This window comes from Lissotriton vulgaris, chromosome 1_2 (genome assembly GCF_964263255.1).
Source record: "Lissotriton vulgaris chromosome 1_2, aLisVul1.2, whole genome shotgun sequence".
In the NCBI taxonomy this organism is placed as follows: Eukaryota; Metazoa; Chordata; class Amphibia; order Caudata; family Salamandridae; genus Lissotriton; species Lissotriton vulgaris.
The window spans coordinates 155,900,132-155,925,635 of record NC_141686.1 but is presented as its reverse complement, the minus strand read 5'-3'; the positions used below and the strand labels follow the sequence as shown (position 1 = coordinate 155,925,635).

At 45.7% G+C, this 25,504-nt stretch overlaps 1 protein-coding gene across 3 annotated transcripts in view; it reads right to left on the bottom strand.

Moving 5' to 3' along the window:
• Nucleotides 1–25,504, bottom strand: part of LARGE1 (LARGE xylosyl- and glucuronyltransferase 1) — a 1,180,278-nt gene that overhangs the window by 536,729 nt on the left and 618,045 nt on the right. For all 3 annotated transcript variants that reach the window (XM_086953009.1, XM_086953010.1, XM_086953008.1), the window contains exon 5: nucleotides 21,389–21,512. In XM_086953009.1, the coding sequence (XP_086809135.1) occupies nucleotides 21,389–21,512 (124 nt within the window). The remainder of the gene's footprint in view (nucleotides 1–21,388; nucleotides 21,513–25,504) is intronic.

Below are 25,504 nucleotides of genomic sequence, written 5' to 3'. Positions count from 1 at the left end.
GCTCAGGGCCGAGCCCTGAGGAACCCCGCAGCTCAGAAGATGTTTCGAGGATGCTACCTCGCCCTCAAACACCTGGAAGAAGCGCTCATCCAGGAAGGAGGTCAGCCATTTCAGGGCCGCGCCCGACACGCCCATGCCTTTTAGACGATGTAATAATGTGGCATGGTTAACCGTGTCGAACGCGGCACTAAGATCTAATAATATAATGGCTGCCTTCCCTCCCTGGTCCAGTACAGATCTTGTTTCTTCCGTTACTGCGAGTAAAGCAGTTTCGGTGCCATGTTGAGGGCGGAATCCCGTATGGGAGGCACAAAGTAGGTCATTGGACTCCAGATACTCTACCAAGATGTTATTGATGTGCCTCTCCAGCAACTTACTCATCCAAGGGAGAAGGGAGATGGGGCGGAAATTAGCCAAGAGTCCTGTGCTCTCCATTCCACTGGAATCAAGCTATCCTGGCTGATGAGGGCTGAAAGCCCGAAACCGCCCTAGGATGCTTGCTTCCAGTCCAGGGAGGACCTGGCTTGGCAGTTCGGGCTGGACTGTTCCAATGGGGCACAGGGTCAAGGCTGATTTGCATATGGCTGGGTTCAAACTGGAATGGCATGGTGTGGAAAAAGACGATGGATTTAGGCCCGGATCTCTGTACTGGGGTGAATGTATGACATTGTTCTACATTCTGTCCATCAACTGTTGTTTTTACAAAAAAAAAAAGCTTTCTGTGGTCCATTTGCCTTAATATTAAAATTAAACTCACTCAACGGGCCACTTTTTAACTAAGTCTTCACACATGTAGCCGCCTTTGTCTATTGGGATTTGGGCCTCTGATATTTGTTTCTGTTGCAGGAGAGGAACTTGAGTGAGCTTGTTTGATGGACAGGTGGTCCTTGTGGTCTGAATATTCAGTAGTGGCGTCTTACGTATCTCAGTGCATAGCGACATCCTACAGAATACTAAGCTCATTTGTCTTCTCTAATTTGTTACCGCTCACATCTGATTTGCAATGCTCACCTCCATGGGAGAGGAAGACAATGCTGTGGCTGGCAGAAGTGGGTTGCACAGGTAAGAGCGGTGTGTCAGGGCGGACAGTTTTGGAAGTCGACAGGATAAGTAATATTCAATAAATAAATAAAAAACACTTACCTTGCGCTTGCAGCATCGCAGACTCAGCGATGCGGCGAGCGAAAGGTAAGTGGTTTTAAATATTTGTTTATTTGATATTACTTATCTCATCGTCTGTCAAACTCCACCACCCCCAAGCCCCCACCCTGACCTGCCTCACCATCCTTACCTGTGCGAGCGCTACTGGTGGCTGGAGAGATTCCTTTGAACATGGAAGGCTGGTGCCCTTTTTATCTCCCTCTTCTGAGTAGTATCCAATGAACAAGATATATCATTTATGCATACGTTTGTGCAATTTATAGAACCCCAAAACAGTGTTAAGGTGCCCTAGAGTGAGCAACTGGGGTCATAATGGTAGATTTTATGAAATTTTAGCTGTGCAATTTTGAAGAATGTGTTATACAAGTTTTGCTTTGCTAACAGCGAACCTCAAGTCCTTTGGTGTGTATATATAGTAAGTTTTAATGAAAACATTACAACATTGAGCTAACTGCATTGGTTGCAGACAAGTTCCCCTCGCTCAGTACGCCACACATTTTTAAATAATTGATAAAATTGCAGCTGAAGGTAACGAGCTCTGTCTTGCTTTAACTTTCATTGCTCATCCAACTAGTTACAGCGACTATACGGTTTTGGAGAGCTTTCAAAGGAGATTTCTGTTTCCAACTATATATAAAAATCAATATAGTGTGCATGATATCCTATCAAAACTGTGCCATTTACTCTGAAAGTTCTACATGGTAGAGATGTTTGTTGCTTTTGCATGAAATCTGCCAACCGAACCTCAAGCATGGATTGCGTCTTGTTTCCAGTCACAAAATCAATACTTTGCTACTGACCAAGCCCTGCGGACACAATTGGAACTAGCTCAATGTAAAGACACAGGTAGGCATCCCAATGCAACAAAGGCACCAGAGACTTTAATGCAAGTTACTAAATCACTTCTTAAAAACAATGGCCCCCAAAACTCACTGAGCCTGCCCCAAGAGCACATCATGTAAACCAGATACCCCTATCCTTAATACAGCCCCAACAGGTGGCACCTCAAAATGCCTACCAATCTATCAAATATATATAACAAAACAGTTGCCAGTACTGCTCAAACAATTTATTCATAGAATCAATGGGTTGAGTTAATAATTCTCAACTTAGAAAGACCACTCTTTCAGTCCTGCAATGTATCTCAAGAAAATTGTATAAATTTATTTTGTTTCTACCAACAATTTTTTAGGAGTGGTTTTCTTATTTATATATATCAACAAAAAACGTTCACAATTTACATTTTTATTGTTCTAGAGTTACACTAAAAAGGAAGTCTGAATCTTTGGAAGAAAAAAAGTGAATATGTACAATTTGGTGTGACAAAGGGTTGTGTAGGCGAAACAGGGGAGACAAACTACATATATTTCAAGCGCTTACTCATCAAACTCGCAAAACTTCACTCATCCCACAAATATTCTAGACAATACATAACACATACAAGTGGTGGGGAAATGAAAAATTATGTGAAAAGGAAAGTGATCCAAAAAATGTGAAAGAAACTGGATTGATTATACTCGTTAATAAGGCCCCTCTTAAATATGCACAACTAGGGTGGGCCTAGAGAACTGAATTCGCAAAACGAATAATAGTCTAATTTAACTCCAATTCAATGAATCAAATGCAAAACATGCGATCATCTAGTCACAATTCAATGAATCAAATAACATGCGGTCATCAAGTCAGTACAAGTAGATCATGTACAGGTATTTCAATGTATATAGGTCGACGCGTTTCGAATCCCATTAATCCGTGGGATTCTCCTCAGGACCAATACAGATAAAATCTGAAAAACATAAAATTGACACAAAAACTCAGTCAGATCTCAACACACAGAAGAGACTCTCAACTTAACATTCGGAGCAACACTCACTCACGTAGTACCTGTAGGGGTTTCTTCTGGGTTCCTTTGGTGGAGACTGTGGACGGAAATTGTAAATCTATCAGTTACTGAACCTAGGATATATGGAACATGTGTCCATAATTGTCGAATTTACTCACTGAGGTCTAGTCGTGCGTTCTCCTATATCAATGATGTCTGGGGACGTCAGTTTATTCGCCAGGTAGCGAGGAGAGGAGGAGTGCAAGGCTTTGTGGGCGATACAGGCAGTCTTGTAGATAGATCTTGCCTCAATGGGAAGCCAATGGCGGGTGGATAAAATGAGTGTGATGTGGTCGCTTCTTTTGGCCCCATATATGAAACGAGCTGCTGAATGGAGAACAGATTTAAGGGGGGACAGGTGGGATTTGGGGAGGCTAGTAAGAAGAGAATTGCAGTAGTCCAGTCTGGAGAGAAACCAGCGATTGGACCAGGGTTTTAAGGTCATGCTCCAGGAAGAAGCGACAAATCTCCCAAAGAAGGCACAGTTGGTATGGAGCAGACTTTGCAAAGAAATTGATGTGGGAGAGTAGATTGAGTTTTGTGTCAAGTATGACACCAAGGGATTTTGCGCTGTCGACAATGATGGGTTTATTGTGAAGTAGATTCATCTGATCCATCCATGATTGAACCGGGGGAGGAGAAAGTGAGGATGAGAGGAGGAGGAATTCAGTTTTAGAGGGATTCAGAATCAGTTGATGAGTTGACATCCAGTTTTGAATGTAGTTGAGAGTAGAGCTTAGGATGGAGAGATCGTGTGTGGAGGCAACCTTGAGGTAGATTTGAGTGTCGTCCGCATAGAGATGATAGTGGATCCCGGATTTGCTTAGGACATTTCCCAATGGTTCTAAATAGAGATTGAACAATGTGGGTGCAAGTATAGAGCCTTGAGGTACACCTTGACTTACCGCCAAAGGAAACGAAAGACTATTCGCTATTTTGATCATTTGGGATATATCAGAGAGGAAGGAAGCAAACCTTTTAAGCACAGTGCCCTCCATGCCCATTCTCGGTTGAAGAGTGTTAAGGAGAGTGTCGTGATTGACAGCGTCAAAGGCTGCAGAAAGGTCAAGGAGAAGGAGAAGACAAGACTCCCCAGAATCGAGTATCCGCAGCGCATCATCAATCACTTGCAGCAGGGCTGTTTCAGTGCTGCAGTTTTAAATGAAGCTGGACTGGAAATTGTCAAGAAGATCATTGTCCTTGATATAACGAGAGAGCTGTTTCGCTACACATCTTTCTGTGATTTTTGCAAGAAAAGGTAGGTTAGTGATGGGGCGGAAGTTGTTGAGGTCGTTCGCAAGTCAATGGCAATGGCACTAGGGATGGGGTCAAGAGAATGGTTGGAGTGTTTTGTTTCGAGGATGCATTTGAGGAGGGCATCTTCGGAGATGGGGTCAAAGTTCTGCCAAATGGCTTAGGATTTGCGCTCCTCTGGAGGGGTAGGATGACTGACCTGATCCACATGTGATTTCACTTTTTCGTCAAAGAATATAGCGAATTCCGCTGCTTTCTTTGTAGAATTCTCCAACTTGGAGGTTGGGGGAGAGCAGTATGGATTCTTGATGAGATCGAATAGTTTTTTGGGTCTATTGTTGGCTGAGTCAAGGAGAGTTCTGAAGTGCGTTGCTTTTCCAAGGAAGATGTGCTTGTGGTACTCGGATCTTGCTGAACGAAGCGCGGCCAAATTATCGGTGGAGGGTGCTTGTCTCCATTGTTTCTGTAGGAATCTTAGGTACTTCCTTTCAGCATAGAGGGATTTGTAAAGCCAAGGTGCTGAGGGAGTGGGCCTTTTCTTTTTGCTTTGGAGAGGAGCAACGTTATTGATTTCGACTGCAAGGACTGTGAAGCATTGGGAAGTTTGTTCATTAACATCTAGGTTCGGGTCTAGCCTTGGAAGTGATAGCAAAGCTGATTCACAGGGGGTACCGAGGTCAATATTTTTAGTGTCACGGAAACAAGAGGTAGCCCTCTTAGGTTGGCCGAGAGTTATAGAGTGTGATAGGTGAAGAGAGAATGGGATGAGGAGCTGGTCAGACAAGTCTACATGAATAGGGGTAGCAATAGTAAGCATGCCAGTTTTCGAAATAACAAGGTCCAGATTGAGCCCTTAGAGTGTGTTGTTTCTGTGCAGTGTTGGATAAGATCGTTTGCAGAGAGGAAGGTGGCCAGCAAATTCGCAGAAGAGTCTTGAGACGAGCCCCAGTGGGGATTGAAGTTACCCACGAAGATCTGATTGTTACTTTGCGAGTATTGGTCGCTAATGAAGTCAGTGAGTTCCTCCATAAACGAGGGGCCGCTACAAGGCGGGCGGTAAATGGCATGGAAACTGAGGGGTGAGCGGTGGTGCAATTGAAGTTCAAGGCTATCTGCACTGCGTCCTCGATGTTGCTGCAATGAGCTTTTTGTATGGGAGTACATAATTTATGCGAACTACATGTAAGTGTGTGCCTCAGTTGATAGGTGCGAGGAAAAAAACTACACAAGTTCATTTATTGTAATGGGGAAAATAGGGATCTTACTCAAAACTGCATTGCAGAAGACCCTATACATTCTTGATGACCCGGCCATGAAACATGCTTATTACATTAGGTAAATGACCAGACATGAGGTCTCCGAACCCTAATGAACAAGCAGCCATGTAGCACTTGCACACCACTTTTGAATCCAAAGAAAACTCCTCTAACATATGACCAGGCACACAAGAGCAAATATGTGTTGCATTTTAACACTTGCATGTGCGTATTCAAGCCAAGTACGGCATGTTGTAAGTCTATATGTCTGTTCAACGCGTCGAAATCGGTCGTGCTCATCCAGCATTCTTGTATGTGCTCCAGCAAATCATGCTTGAGTACACCGAAGGCTCCAGTGACATCCACTTCATGAATGTACATACACACACTATTAAGATACTCACACAGGTGCGCCTCTCCTACCTACAACACACACCGCACGAATACATATCCATGCAATATTCAGCCACCCTCCGTCTGCTTCACTCACCAGATGCAAATACACATGGAAGCAGCACCCTGAGAAAGGTGCATCACTACATAACACCAGCAGTGAGCTTATACATACAAACTCACTGTCGGCGTTAAGTAGTCATGACGTGTAGTATAATGCTATCCCCTCAGCACGGAAAATCATTATGGTTCTAAAGGGTTTTAACGTTTGCCAGATCATTTCACTATCCTAAAAGCAGACACATAAACAGTAACAAGCATTTACAATGCAATGGTTTTGCCTTTGTTAAAGTTAGAGCTATTGGCTTTGCTCTTGACATTTTTTTTATTTATGTTTTTTTTAACATAAATAAATGGCATTGTAATTTACAATAGCAGGGCAGGGCACAGGGAAGGGGGGCGAGGAGAGACGAAGGAGAGATGCGGGCTCAGGGAAGGGGGGGTGAGGAGAGACGAAGGAGAGCTGCAGGCTCTTGTTGTAATGCTTGCATTGATGAGTTGGTGGATGCATGCATGGGTGCATGCATGGATGGGCGTATGGATAGATGCATGGATGGGTGGATGGATAGATGCATATATACAGCCAATCCCTCAACAATTTATGCAACCCATCCAACCAACAACCCATCCATGCATCCACCCATGCATCATGCATACATCCATACATCATGCATCCATCCACCCACTGCGTCCCACTCCGACCCCTCTAAATATAACTCATTTTTTCTGTATATAGAGATGACTGTATTCATTAGTATATGCAGTAGACCTTTCTACTCTAACATTCCTATGTGACTCTTGCAGTACATCCATTCATATCCCTTCCATATGTATATAGAAATATAACGAGAAAAAACAGTCTCTTCTTTGTGTGACTACATCTAGTACATTTCAATTGTTTTCCTGTTTGTATCTTTTACTTAACGCATGTAAATCAAAGTCCTTAGGTTTGGCAACTGGTTCTTATGTAAAGCGCTCTGACACCTTCGGGTAAAGTTCGCGCTACATAAAATCACATTAAATAAAACTTTACCCCACAAATCCAACCATCCATTTGTGCCTAGGCTTACATTTTACGGCCTCGAAGCACACAGAGAAGGGACAGTTTACTAAGTCGAGGCTTTGTAGGGTGCATGACAGGGGACAGTTTTAGGCGCCAAGGGAGGGTAGGGAGCAGAGTCAGAGTACTTCACGGAGGTAGGGGGTAGTTTTTTATGGTTCAAGGCAGGGGGCTGTGGAACTTTTTGGAGCATGGCCTTATTTTAAAGGGCTAAGTTCAGGTGGAGGAACGGCACAAAACACCAGGCAGACAGAGGGCAGAAGGACACAAAAACGAGGGGAAACAATTATAACTGAGGGCAGATTGGCACAAAAAAACAGGCAGACAGAGGGAAGAAGGACACAACAAGGGTACAGGCACACATGGCAAAGAGATAATGAATTCTACTCTGAGATTTGCGGGGACACCCTTTCTCTTGCTTCAGGTTGGTCATGCTCTGGTACAGCTTCATAGTAAGTCAACAGCAGGGAGTCCACGCACACCCAAGAGTGCCCCCCTGCAACTCTCATCTACTCAAACAGCAGGAACAGCGCATTCAAACAGAAGGCATTGGTAGTGGTTAAAACCGTGGGTTTGAAACAGGATTCTGGAGGTGAAAGGCTGATTTCAACAATTTGCATGATATCAAGCAAACCATCTTTCTTCACCCGTGCCCTCATTTACAAGACAACAGAGTGCTTAGAAGCCCTTTCAGAGGAATAATAGGATCACACAAATACAATTACTACTAATACAGCTGTAGCTCCTACATATCTACAAATCCCCTCACTCCTTCTGCTCTGTAGAGACTGGCTACTTACCTATAACACAGCTACAACCCTATCTCCCATATGTCACCCACCTGTACTGTGGCAATCATCATGTGTACTTGTCTTTGTTGTTGACCTGGCCCTCAACCCATCAGTAACCTGGTGCTGCTGTCCCTCTGACCGTTAAAGGGCCTGAACAATGAGCAAGCTGCCACTCTCACCGACTAAATGCATGAATACTCACACATACAAAAGATTTACCTTCACCTGCTTCGAGCAAGCAAATGTGAAAGCACGGTCTGTTCACTCCTTCACGGAGGACAAAAAGTGGACAATGACAGAGATATACAGATGTGAGAAGCCTGAATAAATATTCCTGGTACAGGTTATACGCGGCTCTTGTTAACAGCTTAAACTAGTGCTTGCCCCACCACTAGGGTGTGGAAGTTGCCACAAATTTACATTTTCTTTGCTGCTGCGACTGAGAACTCACAGGTGACGCCGGCAACAAAACGCAGGCTTTCAGGAAACATCTTGGTCAGTCCCCAGAGTCTCTCAGACAAAGTTTCATCAAGCTCGTCATCGTCCTCATCAAGCTAGTCCTCGGGAGGCAGCGCCGCCCGTGGGCTTGGAGTGTCCATTTTAGCGACGGATCGGAGGAGTTTTTTTTTTAATAACGGAGTTGCAAATCAAAGAGCAAATCAAAGAGCCTCGCCGGAGGATCATTCGTTTCAGGGCTTTCCGGCGAGATGGCAGGGCCTTCAGTCTTTCCGGGTGCGCGTGGGGAAGCCCTCAGAGTCGGGCCAATCCCTGCGCGGCCCAGCAATGATGCAGAGGGAGTCCCGGCGGCCGGGACCAATGACAGGGCGGCAATGCTTCTCCGGGGCCTCCAATGGCAGCGCGGCCCTGGATACGGAGGCGGGTGCAGCGCCTCTCCTGCTGACTCCGGGCCGCGGCGGTGACGGGGACAATCTGGTGCAATGCCGGGTGGGCACCGGCTGTAAATGATAGAGCGCCTCCCAGGCGCTAACAGAAACAAAAGCGCTGCGAGACAAGCAACAGAACAGCGGGGAGCAGAAGCGAAACAACCAGAGGCACAGTAAGGAAACACAACGCAGCAATTAGGACACAAAAAATGAAACACAAAGGGAACACCCTCCGGGCAAGCTGGGATGCGCCGGACCAGATTCGAGGGCGTTGACGAGAACAGGCTTTCGGCTGACGTAGCCAAAAGAGAAAAATTCTCGGGAACGCCCCCGAATCTGGTCCGGGATTGACGGACAGAGCCCTCTCCCAATGGCTAGCCTCCATTTATGGAGCTAGCCAATGAGAGGAGGGGGCGGATACCCGACCCCACAGAGAAAAACATAAGGTTTTCCTAGCGCACGCGTACTTCGTACGCATTTGCTAGGCAGGCAAATGTGAAAGCACGGTCTGTTCACTCCTTCACGGAAGACAAAAAGTGGACAATGACAGAGATATACAGATGTGAGAAGCCTGAATAAATATTCCTGGTACAGGTTATACGCGGCTCTTGTTAACAGCTTAAACTAGTGCTTGCCCCACCACTAGGGTGTGGAAGTTGCCACAAATTTACATTTTCTTTGCTGCTGCGACTGAGAACTCACAGGTGACGCCGGCAACAAAACGCAGGCTTTCAGGAAACATCTTGGTCAGTCCCCAGAGTCTCTCAGACAAAGTTTCATCAAGCTCGTCATCGTCCTCATCAAGCTAGTCCTCGGGAGGCAGCGCTGCCCGTGGGCTTGGAGTGTCCATTTTAGCGACGGATCGGAGGAGTTTTTTTTTTAATAACGGAGTTGCAAATCAAAGAGCAAATCAAAGAGCCTCGCCGGAGGATCATTCGTTTCAGGGCTTTCCGGCGAGACGGCAGGGCCTTCAGTCTTTCCGGGTGCGCGTGGGGAAGCCCTTAGAGTCGGGCCAATCCCTGCGCGGCCCAACAATGATGCAGAGGGAGTCCCGGCGGCCGGGACCAATGACAGGGCGGCAATGCTTCTCCGGGGCCGCCAATGGCAGCGCGGCCCTGGATACGGAGGCGGGTGCAGCGCCTCTCCTGCTGACTCCGGGCCGCGGCGGTGACGGGGACAATCTGGTGCAATGCCGGGTGGGCACCGGCTGTAAATGATAGAGCGCCTCCCAGGCGCTAACAGAAACAAAAGCGCTGCGAGACAAGCAACAGAACAGCGGGGAGCAGAAGCGAAACAACCAGAGGCACAGTAAGGAAACACAACGCAGCAATTAGGACACAAAAAATGAAACACAAAGGGAACACCCTCCGGGCAAGCTGGGATGCGCCGGACCAGATTCGGGGGCGTTGACGAGAACAGGCTTTCGGCTGACGTAGCCAAAAGAGAAAAATTCTCTGGAACGCCCTCGAATCTGGCCCGGGATTGACGGACAGAGCCCTCTCCCAATGGCTAGCCTCCATTTATGGAGCTAGCCAATGGGAGGAGGAGGCGGATATCCGACTCCACAGAGAAAAACATAAGGTTTTCCTAGCGCATGCGTACTTCGTACTTCGTACGCATTTGCTAGGCAAAACCTAAAAAAACTGTTAAAAATACAGAGGTTCTGAGGTGACTGTTGCGAAGAAATAGTCTGATTTATTTGCCACTCGGCGTCCAAAAGATCCGGGCTCATTGTGGCGCTGCAGTCATAGCAATGTCACCTCCTACTTTTACTTGTACCATGTAAGCTCATGAACGTGCTAGAAGTGACGAGGAGTCAACGTGTATTTCTTTCATTAGCTTTCCAACCGCGTGTGTTATGATTATGAGTTGTACAGGAATGCCTGCACGAAATGCTCGTACAGGAGTGTACAGGGTAAGAATTGCTTGTGGTTGTCTGCGGGTTCCTGTGCATTCTCCGAGTTTCTGTGCACTTCCTGAGTATTCTTATGGTAGCTCGAGTGTTCTTGTGCAGTGTGGGCGCCGTCCTCTGCACTGACTGAGGTTCTAAGTGCTTGTGTGCAGAAAGTGTTTCTGAGCACTGCCTGCAGGTCTGTGTTCCAATGCCCCCGTTCACTATTCCCTTGCATTGTCTCAGTGTTCCTGTTCTCTGGTGAGGGTTCTACAAACAACAACAAACTTAGGGGTCTAAATTGAGGATTCAACCGTAGTCCTCTACTCTTCAAAACCTTGTCAGTAGTACAGAGGTATGAGTGCAATATGCTAACAAACCAGATCACCAGATGTGAAGAACCAGTAACGTGAGTCCCCCCTGGTGTAGGATTCCCATCAACATTCTTGTAATGATCAATATTATCATTTGGTAGTCCTAATCGGGTATTGTGTCTCTAGATCATTGAGACCGGCATACCCCGATAACCAGATAAGGGGTAGCGACCCACAATCACTTGGTACTACCACATGTTGTTGATGTGGTGGGAAGTGCAGTGTAAAAATATAATAAGTGGTGATTTAAAAAAGGATAGGGAGCTCAACCCAGAGAACTTTAATAATTGTTTGCCCCTTCCTTGCTAAAAACAAGAACAGTGTAATATCGTCATCGCAGTACAAACAAATAGCTGCGAGGAGACCAACATGTTTCAGCCACTCAGGGATTAGTCCTTCGGCTTTCGTCAGGGTCTATGTTCTATACCAATACTACTGCATTAGTCGTGAATAAGGTGTGAAAAACATATATGAAAAAAAACACACAAGTGAAAAAACCAGCAAAGGATACAATTTTCCTTCAGCTGTTTCAACTCCTCTCTTCGGCACCTGGTTGAATGTGTACTATTTAGAGAGGACAAACGTACAGGAAAAACACAATCTATTACCCTGGTCTGTATACAACATATTAAATTCTTTAACAAAAATGTATATACCAGCTTATTTACTCACCCAGTGTGTCCGGGGAGTGGACCTCACCTCTTCCTGGACCTGGCTCAGGATATGTGAGACCCCGCTCTACAATAACAAAAACCGACTACGTCAGCTACACAAACCGGGCAACCAACCATTCAGCTACTCTGGTAGTGTATATGTCTACGTAATCCAAGGTATTCTGTATATGGAGTCAATTGGCCCCCATCGATAGGTTCACAACACACCTACCCTCCACCTCCCTGCAAACTACAGGCTGGAGTGCACAAGGGTTCACACATTTACAAATATGTAGCATGTAGCTAACACAATGGCATGCCCATACCATCTAGCTGATAAGGCAGGTCGTCATACCTGTCCGTCGGTGTCCCGGGCCGTGACTGAGTCAGGGGGAGGCACAGTCTCCAAAGCACTCTGACTTCTTCACAGTTTGGCCGAGGAGCACTCGTCCAATCAAAACCGGTGAGGGAGGGGCTTGCCACATCGCAGCCTCCTCATGTATCACCCTGTATAGGTATTATCGTAATTCAATTGCCGCGTACCTCATTGTTAGTACCCGCCGTTAATTCCAGAACAAGATACCATATCTGTCCAGCGCGGTGTTTACACTCGAGACGAGGCCCTGAGCGCGTCCTCTCGCGAGAACGGGCCGGTCTGGAACTACAAAATGACATCACGTCATGGGTGTTTGTAGTTCTTGACAACAATGCGGATGTAATTCCGGATTGTTGTTTCTTGCGTAGCCCAGAGCGGTGTTGCATAGGACGCCTAAATTCAGGACCGACTGAGAAGTCACTCGGCCTAAATACAGTTAGCTTACCAACCCTGGAAGAATGTGTAAAGCTGGATTTTGTGAAGCGCTCGTTCAGCCAATAATAAAGAACTACACGATGACAACGTGTCAGGAAAAAGTGTAGTTTTTTATTCTAATTTCGGTTATGGGCTTCTGACCTGAAAACAGACTCTGCTAGTAGTCACAGGAAAGACGTGGAAAATCCCAAATAACGCCAAAATTACAAATGCATTAAAACAAAATAACTAGTTGCTATATAAACATTGTCAAGTATAGTGCACACCCACAGCTGGGCACGTTGGAAAAATTACAGCGCGCTCTACAGGGATTACTAGATTCCACATAACTTGTGAAGCTGCACTTCGACGGATGGTATTCGCACTTGACACACCCTGCTCAGGCATAGGTGCACATCTAGATGAACAGGTGCACCGTCTCATGTGGCGGAAAGCGAAGTACTCTTTAAATACTCAAAAGTTCTTGGCCTCAAAATGCTGTAGCCAGAAGACAACTCAAACTGTCTCCCAACGGGAATAATACTGTTAAGTCTGGGGACAAATCCTCTGATTTACGGTGAAGGTCACGCAAGATGCTATTCATGGAGGCACAAATCAAATAGATCAAGACAAAGAGACCCACGGAATGTCATCGTTCAGCCCTTGTTTGTGTGTCCCCAATTTGAACACCCACCTTTGCTCACGAATGAACAGATATCTGGACACGTCACTCACATGTGGAGGAATGTACGGTTTCTCGAGAACATGCCATTTGAAGTCTGTTTCGGCATGGTTACACGTAAGGAAGTGCTTTGTGAGTTTGGAGACATCTTTCCTACAACGGAAAGTGCTCTTATGTTCCTGCATCCTCACACGTACCTTCCTCGTGGTCATGCCCACATATCTCTCATTGCACGTGCACGTGATGAGGTAGATCAGGTTGGTGCTGTTGCAGTTCGTAAACTGCCGCAGCTCCCAGGGCTTATCTGTACCAATATCCACACTCGTGATTTTCATTGTAAGAGGGCAAATGGAGCAACCTCCGCAAGGGTGATGCCCTATAACTGGCGGGAGATCCCATAGGGTGAGGGTTGCCATGACTGTCTAGGGGTGTCTCTGCTCTGAAGTTTCCAGTCTGGGGGTGCCTGTGCACTGTTTGAGGGTTTCCTCTCACTATAGCAGTGTTCTCCTGCCTGCCTGAGGGCTCTTGTGCGCTGAATGTTTTTGTGCACTGAGGGAGTGCTTCTTTGACCGGTCTGACTTTTCCCATGCACTTTCTCAGTGTTTCCATGCACTGCCAGAGTACCGCTGTGCACCCGGTAAGTCTTCCTGTGATTGTTTGAGGGTTCTCATCCGCTGAGTTTTCCATGACTGTTTCTGGGTACTAGCTGAGTGTTCCATGACTGCTTAGAATTTCTTGTGTAATTATATAATTAGTTTTCCTATGCACTAAGTATTCACGTGCACTATGTGAGTTTTACTATGCACTGCCTGAGGATTTATATGCACTGTTTGGTTCCCATGCAGTGCCTGAGGGTTGTGTGTTTCAACTCCCTCTGACTTTGAGCAATGTGCGGCTTGGTGCTGTGCTCTCTCTGTCTTTTTCATTCTCTCTCTCTCTCCTCCCCACTCCCATCTATCTGATTTCCCTCCCTCCCCAGCCCTTGTGCATGCCACTTCCTGCTTTGCCAATGCTGGATACCTTTTAAATGAAATGAAATGAAATGAAATGAAATGAAATGAATGAAATGAAATGAAAAGAAGATTTGTAAAGCGCGGTAGCTGCCCTGAGGCGTCCTAGCGCTAAAGTGGGTGGTGCTTTTGGGTAAAGCTGCTAACAGTAGGTTTTATTCCGATTTCTTAAAAAGGAAGGTTTTTAGGCGTTTGCGGAATAGGAGAAGGTTGGGCTCGAACTTCAGACAGAGCGGGAGAGAGTTCCACAATTTGGCCGCGTTGTAGGAAAATGACCGCCCCCGCATCTTGATCTCTTGATCCTAGTGACTGTAGCGAGGAAGGAGTGTGCAGAGTGGAGCTGTTTGGTGGGTGGTAGGCGGTGATCAAGGAGTGGTTAATGCCAGCATCCAAAGCTGCAGGTCAGCCATCTTGAAAATGTATTTCTCTATATCTCAACATGGCTACCATATTGCATGACACAAGGTGGGGTGATGCAGCATGGGAAAATCTTTAAAGTATAAACAAATTATACCTTGAAGATGGCCACCACATTGCATCACATACATTTCTTCACGCAAAGTGGCAACCATCTTGAAAGTACAGAACAGTGGTTTCCAATAGTACTGCGTAAAGTTGCATAACTTTATTTAAATGAAGCACACATAGTACATGCAAGATATATGGATAGTACATGTATTTTGCATAAATATTATCCTCACAAAACAGCAGCACACGATTTTTCAATTTCTGATGCATTTTAGGCGTTAAACTGATACTAATGAGGTGTAACATTCAGACCCAACAATGTTAATCTTTTGAAAAATGACAAAATAGTGACATACTATTGCCACAAAATGTGCCTTTTCTTGCTACATAATTTAATCAAAACTGACACTTAATTTGGCCCACCCCTGTAGCATTATTCCAGTGGTTCTGTCCTAGCAGAAAATGTCCAAGTACTCTCAAGCATGCAAAAAATACACACAAACCTATATCAGAAAGTGTATTAATTTCACCATTAATTAGGGAAATTTGCCATAGATACATGCAGACTTCATAGCATTCAACAAGCAAACATATCTCTGCAACCATCTTTTTTCCCCTGGGTATACTAATGAGGCAATGATGAAATGCACATTCAAAAAATTGAGAGATTGATTTAGGAAGTTAAAGACTCTTTAAAAGGGGAGAAGAAGAAATAAAATAAAAAATGGAAAAAGGGAGGAAAAAATAAAGAAGGAATTAGAGGAATGACGGAAGAAAGGAATGAAGGAAAGTTGGAAAGAAAAGAAAGGAAGGAGGGACAGAATGAGGGGGAGGGATGGGGAGAAAGAAAGGAAAGAAGGAAGGAACGCAAGGAATGAGGTGAAAAGAAAGAATGAGCAAAAGAAGCAGGAAACAATGGGGTAGGGAGGAAAGGAAAGAAGGGACAAAGGAGAAAAAAAGAAAAAGAGGAATAGAATGAATGAAGAATACGAAAAAAGGAGCAAAGGAGAGACAGAAAGAAAAAGACTAGAGGAAATATACAAAGAAGAGGAACAAAGAAATGAAGTAGAGAAGGCGATGAGGAAAATAAATAAGAAAAAGAGAAAAGGAAGATTCACAGAAGGGGAAAAGGAAAGAAGAAGGGTGAGACTAAGGAAAGGAATGAATGAAATGAAAGAAGCAGGAACAAAGGGGAGGAATAAAGGAAATTAAAGGAAGAAAATAGAAAGGAAAGAAAGAACGGAGAAGAAAATGAAAGCAGAAAAGAAAAAAGGAAAAGTGAGAAAGTAAGCAATAAACTAAGAATAGAGGGAAGGAATAACAAATAGAAATAACCAATCAAGGAAAAAGATGGTCAGCATAACAAGAAATGACAAGAGGGAAAAAGACAAGGACAAAAAAGAAGACAGAAAAGAAACATGACAAAGAAGAAAGAAAGGAAAAGAGAAGGAAAGGCAGAAAACGAAGCAAATACAAAGAAAAGAAAGATATTTTGATTGAAAACAATGTATATGAAGTGGAAGTCTCAAGAATGCTTTATTGCTGTTGTCTAACAATACTATACATATTTTACTGCCTTTTGACTGTAATGAAATAAACCTCTGACTGAGACTCATGGTCCCAATGACATTAAGTTCATTGGAAACATATTTTTCAGGCTAAATTAAATACTGCAATACGTGTGTCTCCTTTAATGGTTACATATTTGACATTTACAGTGCTTTGGACCGCAGAATGGCCCATAGTGCTACCTCCAAAAAGCTTGCTGGATTTCTTGGCAGGCCATTGTTTCGTTCAGCCCAGTCCTGGAGACGCTCACTTAGCCAATAAGTGCATATTTATCATTATCATCTAATAATCAAAACTCTCTTGTAGCTATTTGAATTATTTCTTCTCCTGCCTTGCAAATGGCTTTCATAAAACCACCTTTCAGTGACCTGAGTACAATGCTTTTAACCCTTTAACGTTATAGATCTCCATTTAATTTTGCAGAGGGAGCCCTTTCACCCTCCCCACACTCACATCAGTGTTTGCATCCCCTGCCCTCCAGCCACTGGAGTGCAGGCATTGCACTTCCACTGTCTGGGAAGTGGTCCTCGCCTTTCCCTTTGTGGCAATGCAAACCAGAGGCATCCAATGGATCCATCTCTGCATCCTAATTAATACTGAGTCAAACCTGAGAATGGACACCAGAAGACATCCGCAGAAACCCGTTTCAATGAGTATAATATTTCCCATATACTTTCTCGCACTGCTATTATCGAAGTGGCTGCTTCCTCTGAGTGCAGCCTAACACTCTTGGTTTTTCTTAACCCCTTCACTGCGGCGGCTATTCCGCTGCAGTGCTAAGGGGTCGGGGCGGAAATGCGGAGGGTGCATGCTGCTGACGGAACCGCTCCGTCATCAGCGTTGGTTGCGCTGTGCTTATGACGGAGCGGTTCCGTCATTGCCCCGCCCGCTCAATAGAATGCTCAGTGCAGGCGCGGAATTCGCGCCACGCAGGAGCGTCGGGCGGGCCATGACGGAACCGCTCCGTCATCAGCACAGCACCACAGCAGCTGATGACGGAGCGGTTCCGTCATCAGCATGCAAAGGAAGGATTAACATATGCGTCCAGCCATTACCTTTCACTTGCAGCTCTTGAGTTGATGAAGAGACCGGCTGGATCGCTGGTTTAGCAGTAGCCTATCAAAAAACCTGTCCATTTCCCGCCACCAACACCTAACTACCCATGCTACTACTGCGCCTCCGACACACACCTGAGACCCATCATATCTGGACTCAGATAGCCGTGGAGAGGGGTGTTCCCTTATTTGTTGTATCTTTACGCCAGATATACAGTTCTACAGCCAGATTGCAATAAGATGAATGTGAGGCACCTACTGGCCTGTTGCACTTGATTTTGAAATACAATAAAATAAATTGAAACATTAAAAAACGCAATATTGCTCAATCTTTACAAGTAAATAATGTGGTTTCTCTCTACATTCTTGTATTCTCACACTGCATGCTGTCTCAAAAATATTATGTAGATCCTCTAAATCAGCATGAAAAACAGACCTTTAATTAAAACTGATTTTCAGCTCTCCTTTTTATTCCCTCTCTTTCAAATGTTTGTCCCCTTCCATCTTTTCCATGCACAACCTACTCTGACACATGCATGACTGCCTTATTCTCTATTATTGTATTACTACATCTCGTTTACAAGATCACAATGTCCCCTCCTTCCTCTGAAAGGCATACCTATGCAACCTAACAATACCTAATCTCCTTTAAATCACCTATTCATCCCACCAACCATGTGCATGACCTTACATACCCCCACTAATGACCACAACTAACCCCTATTCATTTATTCCATCATAAAGAAACTGGAATGACTGCATGGAATGGTTTGCTTGAGTGCACAATGCTTCAGGGTTAGTAGGCGCTATAATAATGCAGTTCCAATTACTAGACATCATTCTGAGGCTGTGATATCAGAATTCATGCCCTCGGCCGCGCCGCTTTGACATTCTTAACTGTTCTACAGCAAATGGAAAGCTCAGAAAGTACTGAAATAGACTTTCTATTCTCACTTTCAGGAGAGGGCCATGAGGCATCATTTGGTCTCACATAATACTAGAATAATGTGAGGCACATAGGTGATAACATTCTGTTGCCTCAATGTATTCGTAGCAACAGATTCTATCATTGCACAGTACTGGTCAGATATACGAAGAGACAGGTTGCAAAAGGTGTAACAACATTTTTCAACTGGTCTTTGATTTTGCGATGCGACCTACGCACTAATATCGGTCGCCCTACAAAATCTCCCGTCATAGGGGGTTCGCAGAAGGACCTGGCTAATAACTTTGATTGGGAATGCCACTATTTCCATATCTCAGCAATTGGCTGTAAAAACAGGGCTGGTGGCCTGCTAGGAGCAGCAGGCCACCACACCAGTGTTTGAATTCTCAAAGGGGAAACATTTTTGCTTCTTAAGACCTTGCATGCTCAAGACGAGCTGAGCTTGTCATGAGGCACGGTTCTCCTGTGCTCATGACGAGCTGAGCTCGTCATGAGCCGTGGAACGCTCACACGCGGGGATAATTCCCCTGCTTTGCTGAACGTTCCATGAAAACGGGTGCGCCCGTGACGAGCTCAGCTTGTCATGAGCAGAGGAGCACGGTGCCTCTTGAAGAGCTGAGCTCGTTATGAGCATGGGGGTGCTGTACGCGCCCCCCAGCAGAGCGGGGGAATTACCCCCACAGTAAAGGGGTTAAAGCAGCTTTTGCGTCCCTGTGCACCCCAGTGGACCCATTTCCCATTGCAAATCAATTACCATCTCCTTTGAAGGGTCGGTAACTGGCCAATGGATTGTGAACATTGCTGCGATTGGAAGTGATCAACACATACCATATGGAATAGCAATTAGGGATGAATTCCCATTCCGAACTGCGATTTGGTATGGTTTGCTAAAGACGTTTTGTGAGTTGGAAATGCATTTCCAACTCCCAAAATGGATTTAGTACAATAACAAAAAAATATTATGGCAATTCATTAATCCTGTAATTTTGTGAATCCCAAAGTCTGAGTACACTAATGGTTTTGTACATCTGACCCTATGTCTTTATTTGAAGGAAACAACAGATCCCAGATGGATTTTGTATGATCATTTTTAATCCCTATTTCAGTAATTCTTGGTAACATGTTCATAACAGTAAATAGTCGCAAAACAAGTTATCCCAACACTTCTTTAACTTTTCGACTGTCGCCCTTAAATTGCATTGAGGACTACCGAAAAAGTTCCCGAATCAGTTTCTCTCACCTGCACTTAGTAAGTGCCAATAATGTCCTTACTCACGATAGCTCCAGGGATCCACAGCCATTTCTGAGAGGTCAACCATGCCACTCTACTTGTACAGTTCAATATTTTACCTCCATGCTCCCAGGTCAACGGATTGATCTCCCAATGCATAAAAGGCTACCAACACGTTGCCGATAACCGAGGACCTTTCCCCTGACCCTCATTTGGTATCGTCTGGGCAGTTCATCACACATTTAACTTTCGCAGTGCTATTTTAGCCATGCAGCCAGCAAGATTACCATCACTCCCCCTCTCCTTAGCCACAGGCTTCAATTGGCCACTACTGAGAATATTAAAAAGGAGTGCAGTCCACGTTCCTAGGTTCCCAGCAGCCTATTGACATCAACCGACAAAATATCCCCTGAATAGCTATCCCCAATCTACTTTATTTCTAACTCCTGCGGTGTTCCACGTCAAACAGTTCTGACCTGCAGGTTCTGAATTCTGCTAGTTCCCATGATCCTCTTTTTCTAGGGTGATTGATGCATAGAAGATGGAGTAAAGTGCTGTAACTGCTACATTTCGCATAACTTTCTAGATGTATTTCCCTAACTGGTGCATTTCATATATCACTGCTTGTTATGATGAGCTCCTGGTGGTGCTTCATGGTTTTTTTGTCTCATTTTCAATGAAATGTTGTTGGTGGTACTTCATGACCTCTTGGTCCTCCAGTAATCACACTGTGGGCTATGATTCTTTTGGTTTACGGTGGTTTGAGCAGTAGCTCGGCATACAAGCTTACACATATTTCGGCATGGCTGGTGGTACCGCATGGTCTGTGCCCTCACCTCGTATGATTAGTTCCTGGGGGTAGATAGAGTATGTTTTTTCTTACCTAGTATGTGGAGTTCATAGTGTAATTGCATGGTCTTTTTGCAAGTGATTTTATATGCAGATGTTGGATGATACTGCTTTGTTTGACTTTCAACACCGTGGGCATTGAGCTGTAGGTGGTAGGACATATTTGTTCTGTCTTAGTGTTGTCAGCTGAATTTCCTGGTGGCCTTTCTGCTCTCACACAGAGTCTTCAACTTCTAATTGTGCAGCATAATGCTTCCACCTACACATTTTACACTAAGTTCCCAGGTGTACAGTCTTGTCTCTCTGCTCTCTACTTCTAGATATACAGCATGATGGTTTTGCCCATGCCTTCTGTGCTAGGTTTCTAGTGTTATAGTCTGGTCTCTCTGCTCCCACCGTGTGTGTTCAGCTCGTCGATGCACAACATGGTGCTTCAGCCCACACTTTTAATGCAACGCTTCTAGCGGTACAATTTGGGGGTTGTGGCCTCACCTCGTCTCCTATGATGCTTAAGATAAAGTATGCTGTTTCTGCCCCCACATACTATAGTAAGCTCACAGAGATACAGTCAGATCTGTCTGCCCTCCCCTTGTATTCTGTGTCCATACAGGTAGTTGGTGGTCTCTCTGCCCTCAACATATGTTTTGAGTCGGTAATGGTATAGGATGGTCTCCTCGCCATCACCTTCTGCGTTAATTCCCTGGAGATATTATGTAATCAACATGCATTAACCTTCAGTGGTGAGGCCTTAATGGTAGTTCTCTGACCTCATTTTGAGTGTTGAACATCTGGCTTACTGTATGGTCTCAATGTGTTGAGTTCTTAGTGAACAGCCAAGCTCCTCAACTTCTTTGCTAAGCCCGAGCTGCACTGCATGGTCTTCTTTCACCTTATTTGTGTGAGTTTTTTGGGGGGGGGAGCAGTCTCGTCCTCCCGCCCTCCCCTTCCTACATTAAGCTCCTGGTGCAAGGACATGACCGCACTTCCCACCTGATATACACCTGGAACCTGATGGCTATCATCTAGAAGTCTTTTCGCCCGCAGCATGCGTGTTCACTGAAGAGCTGCCTGCAATATCCATGTCAGCTTCACAATCCCTCTTACACAGCAGCAGATTAGATTTGCATACCTTAAGCTCATCTGCATCATAGAAATCAACCCGCACAGCTGGCACCATCCACGTCTGGAACAGTGTTGCCAATATCTGCTTGGCAATGGCATCTGCAATAAGGTGGAAGTGGAGAGGGTTGCGCCTGGGGAATGAGAGAACAAGAAATGTAAATTATTTATTCAAATGACAGTGTTGTGCATAAACAGTAGGACGTGGTACAACTGCTGGGCATAAAACCAGACACTTCAGGGAATTGGCAGTAACAAGAAGAGGTTAAAAATGTGTTGGGCATAAAAGTGAAGAAATGTGGAGCTCAATGTGAGGGAGAATTGGAGGGCACTGGAGGTAATCCGTGGGACGCTAAAAATGAACAGGGTCTAAAACATATTACAGGTTTTACAGCAAAGAGGATAAAATCCATCGACTATATGGAAAAGGAAATTGGGATCAGGTATTGTACGAATGAGAGGGACTCATAATTATAAAGAATGAGGTAATGAAAATGTATGGGTCTAAACCATGCAAAACTAGAAAGTTCAGAATACAATCCAGAAAAGGTTGTCATACCTATGCATTCAAGAAATGTACTAAGCAAAAAGTAAAATATTGTAAATGAGAAGAGGGAAAACATTTCAGATGAGCAATGTAATCCCGGCCTCTTGATATGCCTCTGTAAAAATCAATTGTTGTCCAGAGATTTTCTTTTTTGATTTGTGTTTTTGGATCATTAGATAAGTAATTCAGTTTGGGTATACATTGCTGATTGGGGTACATTTTTCATGGGCAATGTTTTAAAAAAAATAGCAGATGTGTTGCAGTCATGATGTAATATTTCAGGACCCATTAAACATATATACTTCATTTTGGTGTCAAAACAGGTTTTGGGGGTCAAGTAGTCTTATAGAGAGAAAATAACTCCTCAGAGTAACGCTTCTGCCACTTTCCAAAATGGTGGCTACAATAGAAGAAGAAGACACATATACAGAAATTAAACAAATAATAATGTTTTTTAATCCTTTTATGTATACATCAAACAATGTTTATGATTGAATATGAAAAATGTTTATCTCTCCTGTTTTAGACACATTTTCACAGTTCACTTTATTTATTTGTTTTGGCAATCGCTCATGGTACATCTGCAGAATGGTGAACATTTGAGAAGAACATATCGACAATGAAATCTTTTTGTAGCACAGGTTTTGCAAGTACATGTCCGTGTGTGTTATATGGGTAGAAGCTATAGAACTTTTGTAGGTTTTAGCACCCCATCAATATCTTTCCAACCAAATTCACATGGATCTTTTTCTACATATGCATCATCCACAACATTTACATATCTTCTGATCAAGTCGAAAGTTCTTTTAATGTGTCAATGTACAGAATTTGATGTCGGTGGACGTCACTTAGCAGGACTGATCTCTTGAACCTAACTGTACTGAAGATCTTCAAATGTGTGACAGTCAGAACTCATTTTCCACGCATTCACACAGTATGTTTCTATGTCTTTAAAGTCACATTCTTCTTCTGTTTCAGCGAATCATTTTGGAAACTGTATTGCTCATAGTGTCATCACCCATAAGAATATCTGTCTTGATAAGAACTTTGGGCCGAGGTTCTTGTACAGAATATGAAGCAGAATAAGTGTCTTTTCTCGCCTGTTCCATAACATATCCATAACTGTCACATTCCTTGACTTATGAACTTTGCAACAAATCTAAGGAGCACAATAGTAACATCTGTGTGATTCGACAGTACAATGAAGTGATTGGAACCAGGGCTTAATTTGAGCCGGGGCTTGCCGGTGCTCAGCACCGGCACTTAATTATGGGGGCCGGGTCTATCACTCGGCATTAAAGTGCACCTGTTCTCTGCCTCATTTTCATTTTTTAGACTCGTGCGTGCGTGTCTCTGTTTGCGTGCGCAGTGCACTGACTGGTGCGTGGTGATGACTCTCTGGCAGGCACAGAGAGTGTGGCGCTGCTGTGTATTATTACTGTCAGGCAGGCAGTGGCACTGACTGGAGTTACTTCTTAGTTAAAGTTAAAGAAGACAGAAGAAGTCAAGTCAACTCAAATGAATTCCACTTCCCCAGGCGCGGCGCGGATCAGGGCCCCAGTCGGCGCCGCCTGGGCGGGAGAGTCCGGGACTTGCCGTTGGAAATTGTAACTTTGTTTCTTTTTGCAGCCTAGTTGCAGGGGCCAGGGGCAGGCACTGGGCAGGGCTTTGCTGCGGGGGTTGGGGCTGTGCGCGCCAGAGGAAGTGACGCGTGCGCAGATGATTGCATGCAAAATGCATTGCACGCGCATTTTCTCTCTGCCCGCCCCTGCATAACCGCACGTCCGCACTCCGCACCTCTTCCCGACCCCGGCCTCGCCCACCCAAACTCCAAAGTTGCTGGTGGGGGACTCGCCGAGTCGGTCGGGGGACTGAGACTCGACTCGGAGTTGGGAGCGGCCGGCGACTGCGAGAGCTCACCGACACCGTCACTGCTCAGCAGGTGAGAGCCTGAGGGCGACCGGACCTGGGTGCGAGGCGAGCGAGGCAGGGCAGGGCGGGGACCAGACTGAGGCCTGCTGGCAGTGGGGTGAGAAATAAATTTTGATTGAACAATGAACCGTGGCGTGAAGTGAGTGAGCGTGATTAATTTACTGGTGGTGGTGGCCAGACCAGTGAGTCGGGTTTTTTTTAACACTGTGATTGGTCATTGGTGATTGGTCGACCCGACCCGACCGACTCTACCTACCACTGCTACAGCAGCGCTGCCCTGGAGGCAGGGTCCGCAGGGACAAGATGGCCTGGGGCGGTGGGCCTGGGCCTGGCCCTGGGGGTAGGCCGGCGCCGGCCGAATTTGAAATAAGGCAGGCAGGGCAGCAGCTGAGGCGGCACTGCAGGTGAGTGAGGTGGTGAGGTGAGGCGAGGCGAGGCAGGGCCTGGGGGCGGCGGGGGCCGCAGGCGCGCGCAGGATTACGTTTTTTTTTAAATTATCATTAATTTACTGGTGGTGGCCAGACCAGTGAGTCAGCCAGGTTTTTAATACTTATTGGTCGACCCAACCATCTACCTAGTGCACCACTGCTACTGTAGCGCCTCAGGCAGGGACAAGATGGCCTGGCTTTTGGTAGGCCTGTGGCGCCGGCCGAATTTCCGAAATAAGGCAGCAGGCAGCTCAGGCAGGTGAGGTGAGGCGAGGCGAGGCAGGGCTGAGCCTGGGCAGGGCCTGGGCTGGGGCGGCGGGGCCGGGGGCCGCAGGCGCGCAGGAAGGATTACGTTTTTTTAAAATTATTATCATTGTGGTTGGGAGGGTAGGGTTATGTAACATGATTGATTACACAACATTATCACATGAAGAAGTAGATGATTGGCTGCCCAGGCCTGCCTGGAGTCTGACCGGGCGGCGGGCACTGGTTACCAAACGGGGTTGGGCGGGGGGAGTGCCCGGAGCGGTGTTTCAGCCCCATCTTTTGTACTCGTTGGCACAATACGTTGGCTCCTGGCAACACTTTGTGCCTGCTGTGCCTTCCGGGGGTGTGGAGGGCGCGGGCACTGCCCGGTGGCGGGAAGAGTTGGTCGCAGATTCCAACACCCCACCCTTCCATTCTGAGGTGGTAATAATGGTATCACCAGGCTCTGATTACCGAACCCACAGGGGTGGGGTGAGGATAGATAGACAGATACTTACTGCCTGAAGTGGCAGAGAAGGAGGAAGGTGGGCAGCGGTGAACCGGGTGTGCAGGCATGGGCTGGCACAACGCCTCAGACCCTGGCTCCACGGCCCTCCCCATGCCTTCCTGTCTGAGTCATAGACCCCCCCTGCACGTCCCTCCTTCTGCACATCCCCACACACACCTTCTAATTAATTCCCAACGCACGCACACAAAGATGTTCCGTCCGTGTGCCACTCCCAATGAGTGAATCTGAATGTCCGCGAATGCCCCCGAAGGAGGTCAGCCAACCAACCCAACCCTAAGGCAGCGCCCCCTCCATCACGAGGCGCGTTACCAGCAGCACACATTGTACATCAGTGCCCCGAACACTTTATCGTCTCGGGGCGCCTTGCAAGTGGCACTAGCACGCGCTATCACCACCCGTGGAAGAACTGCTTTTACCCATGTTACGTGGGTCACACTGGATACG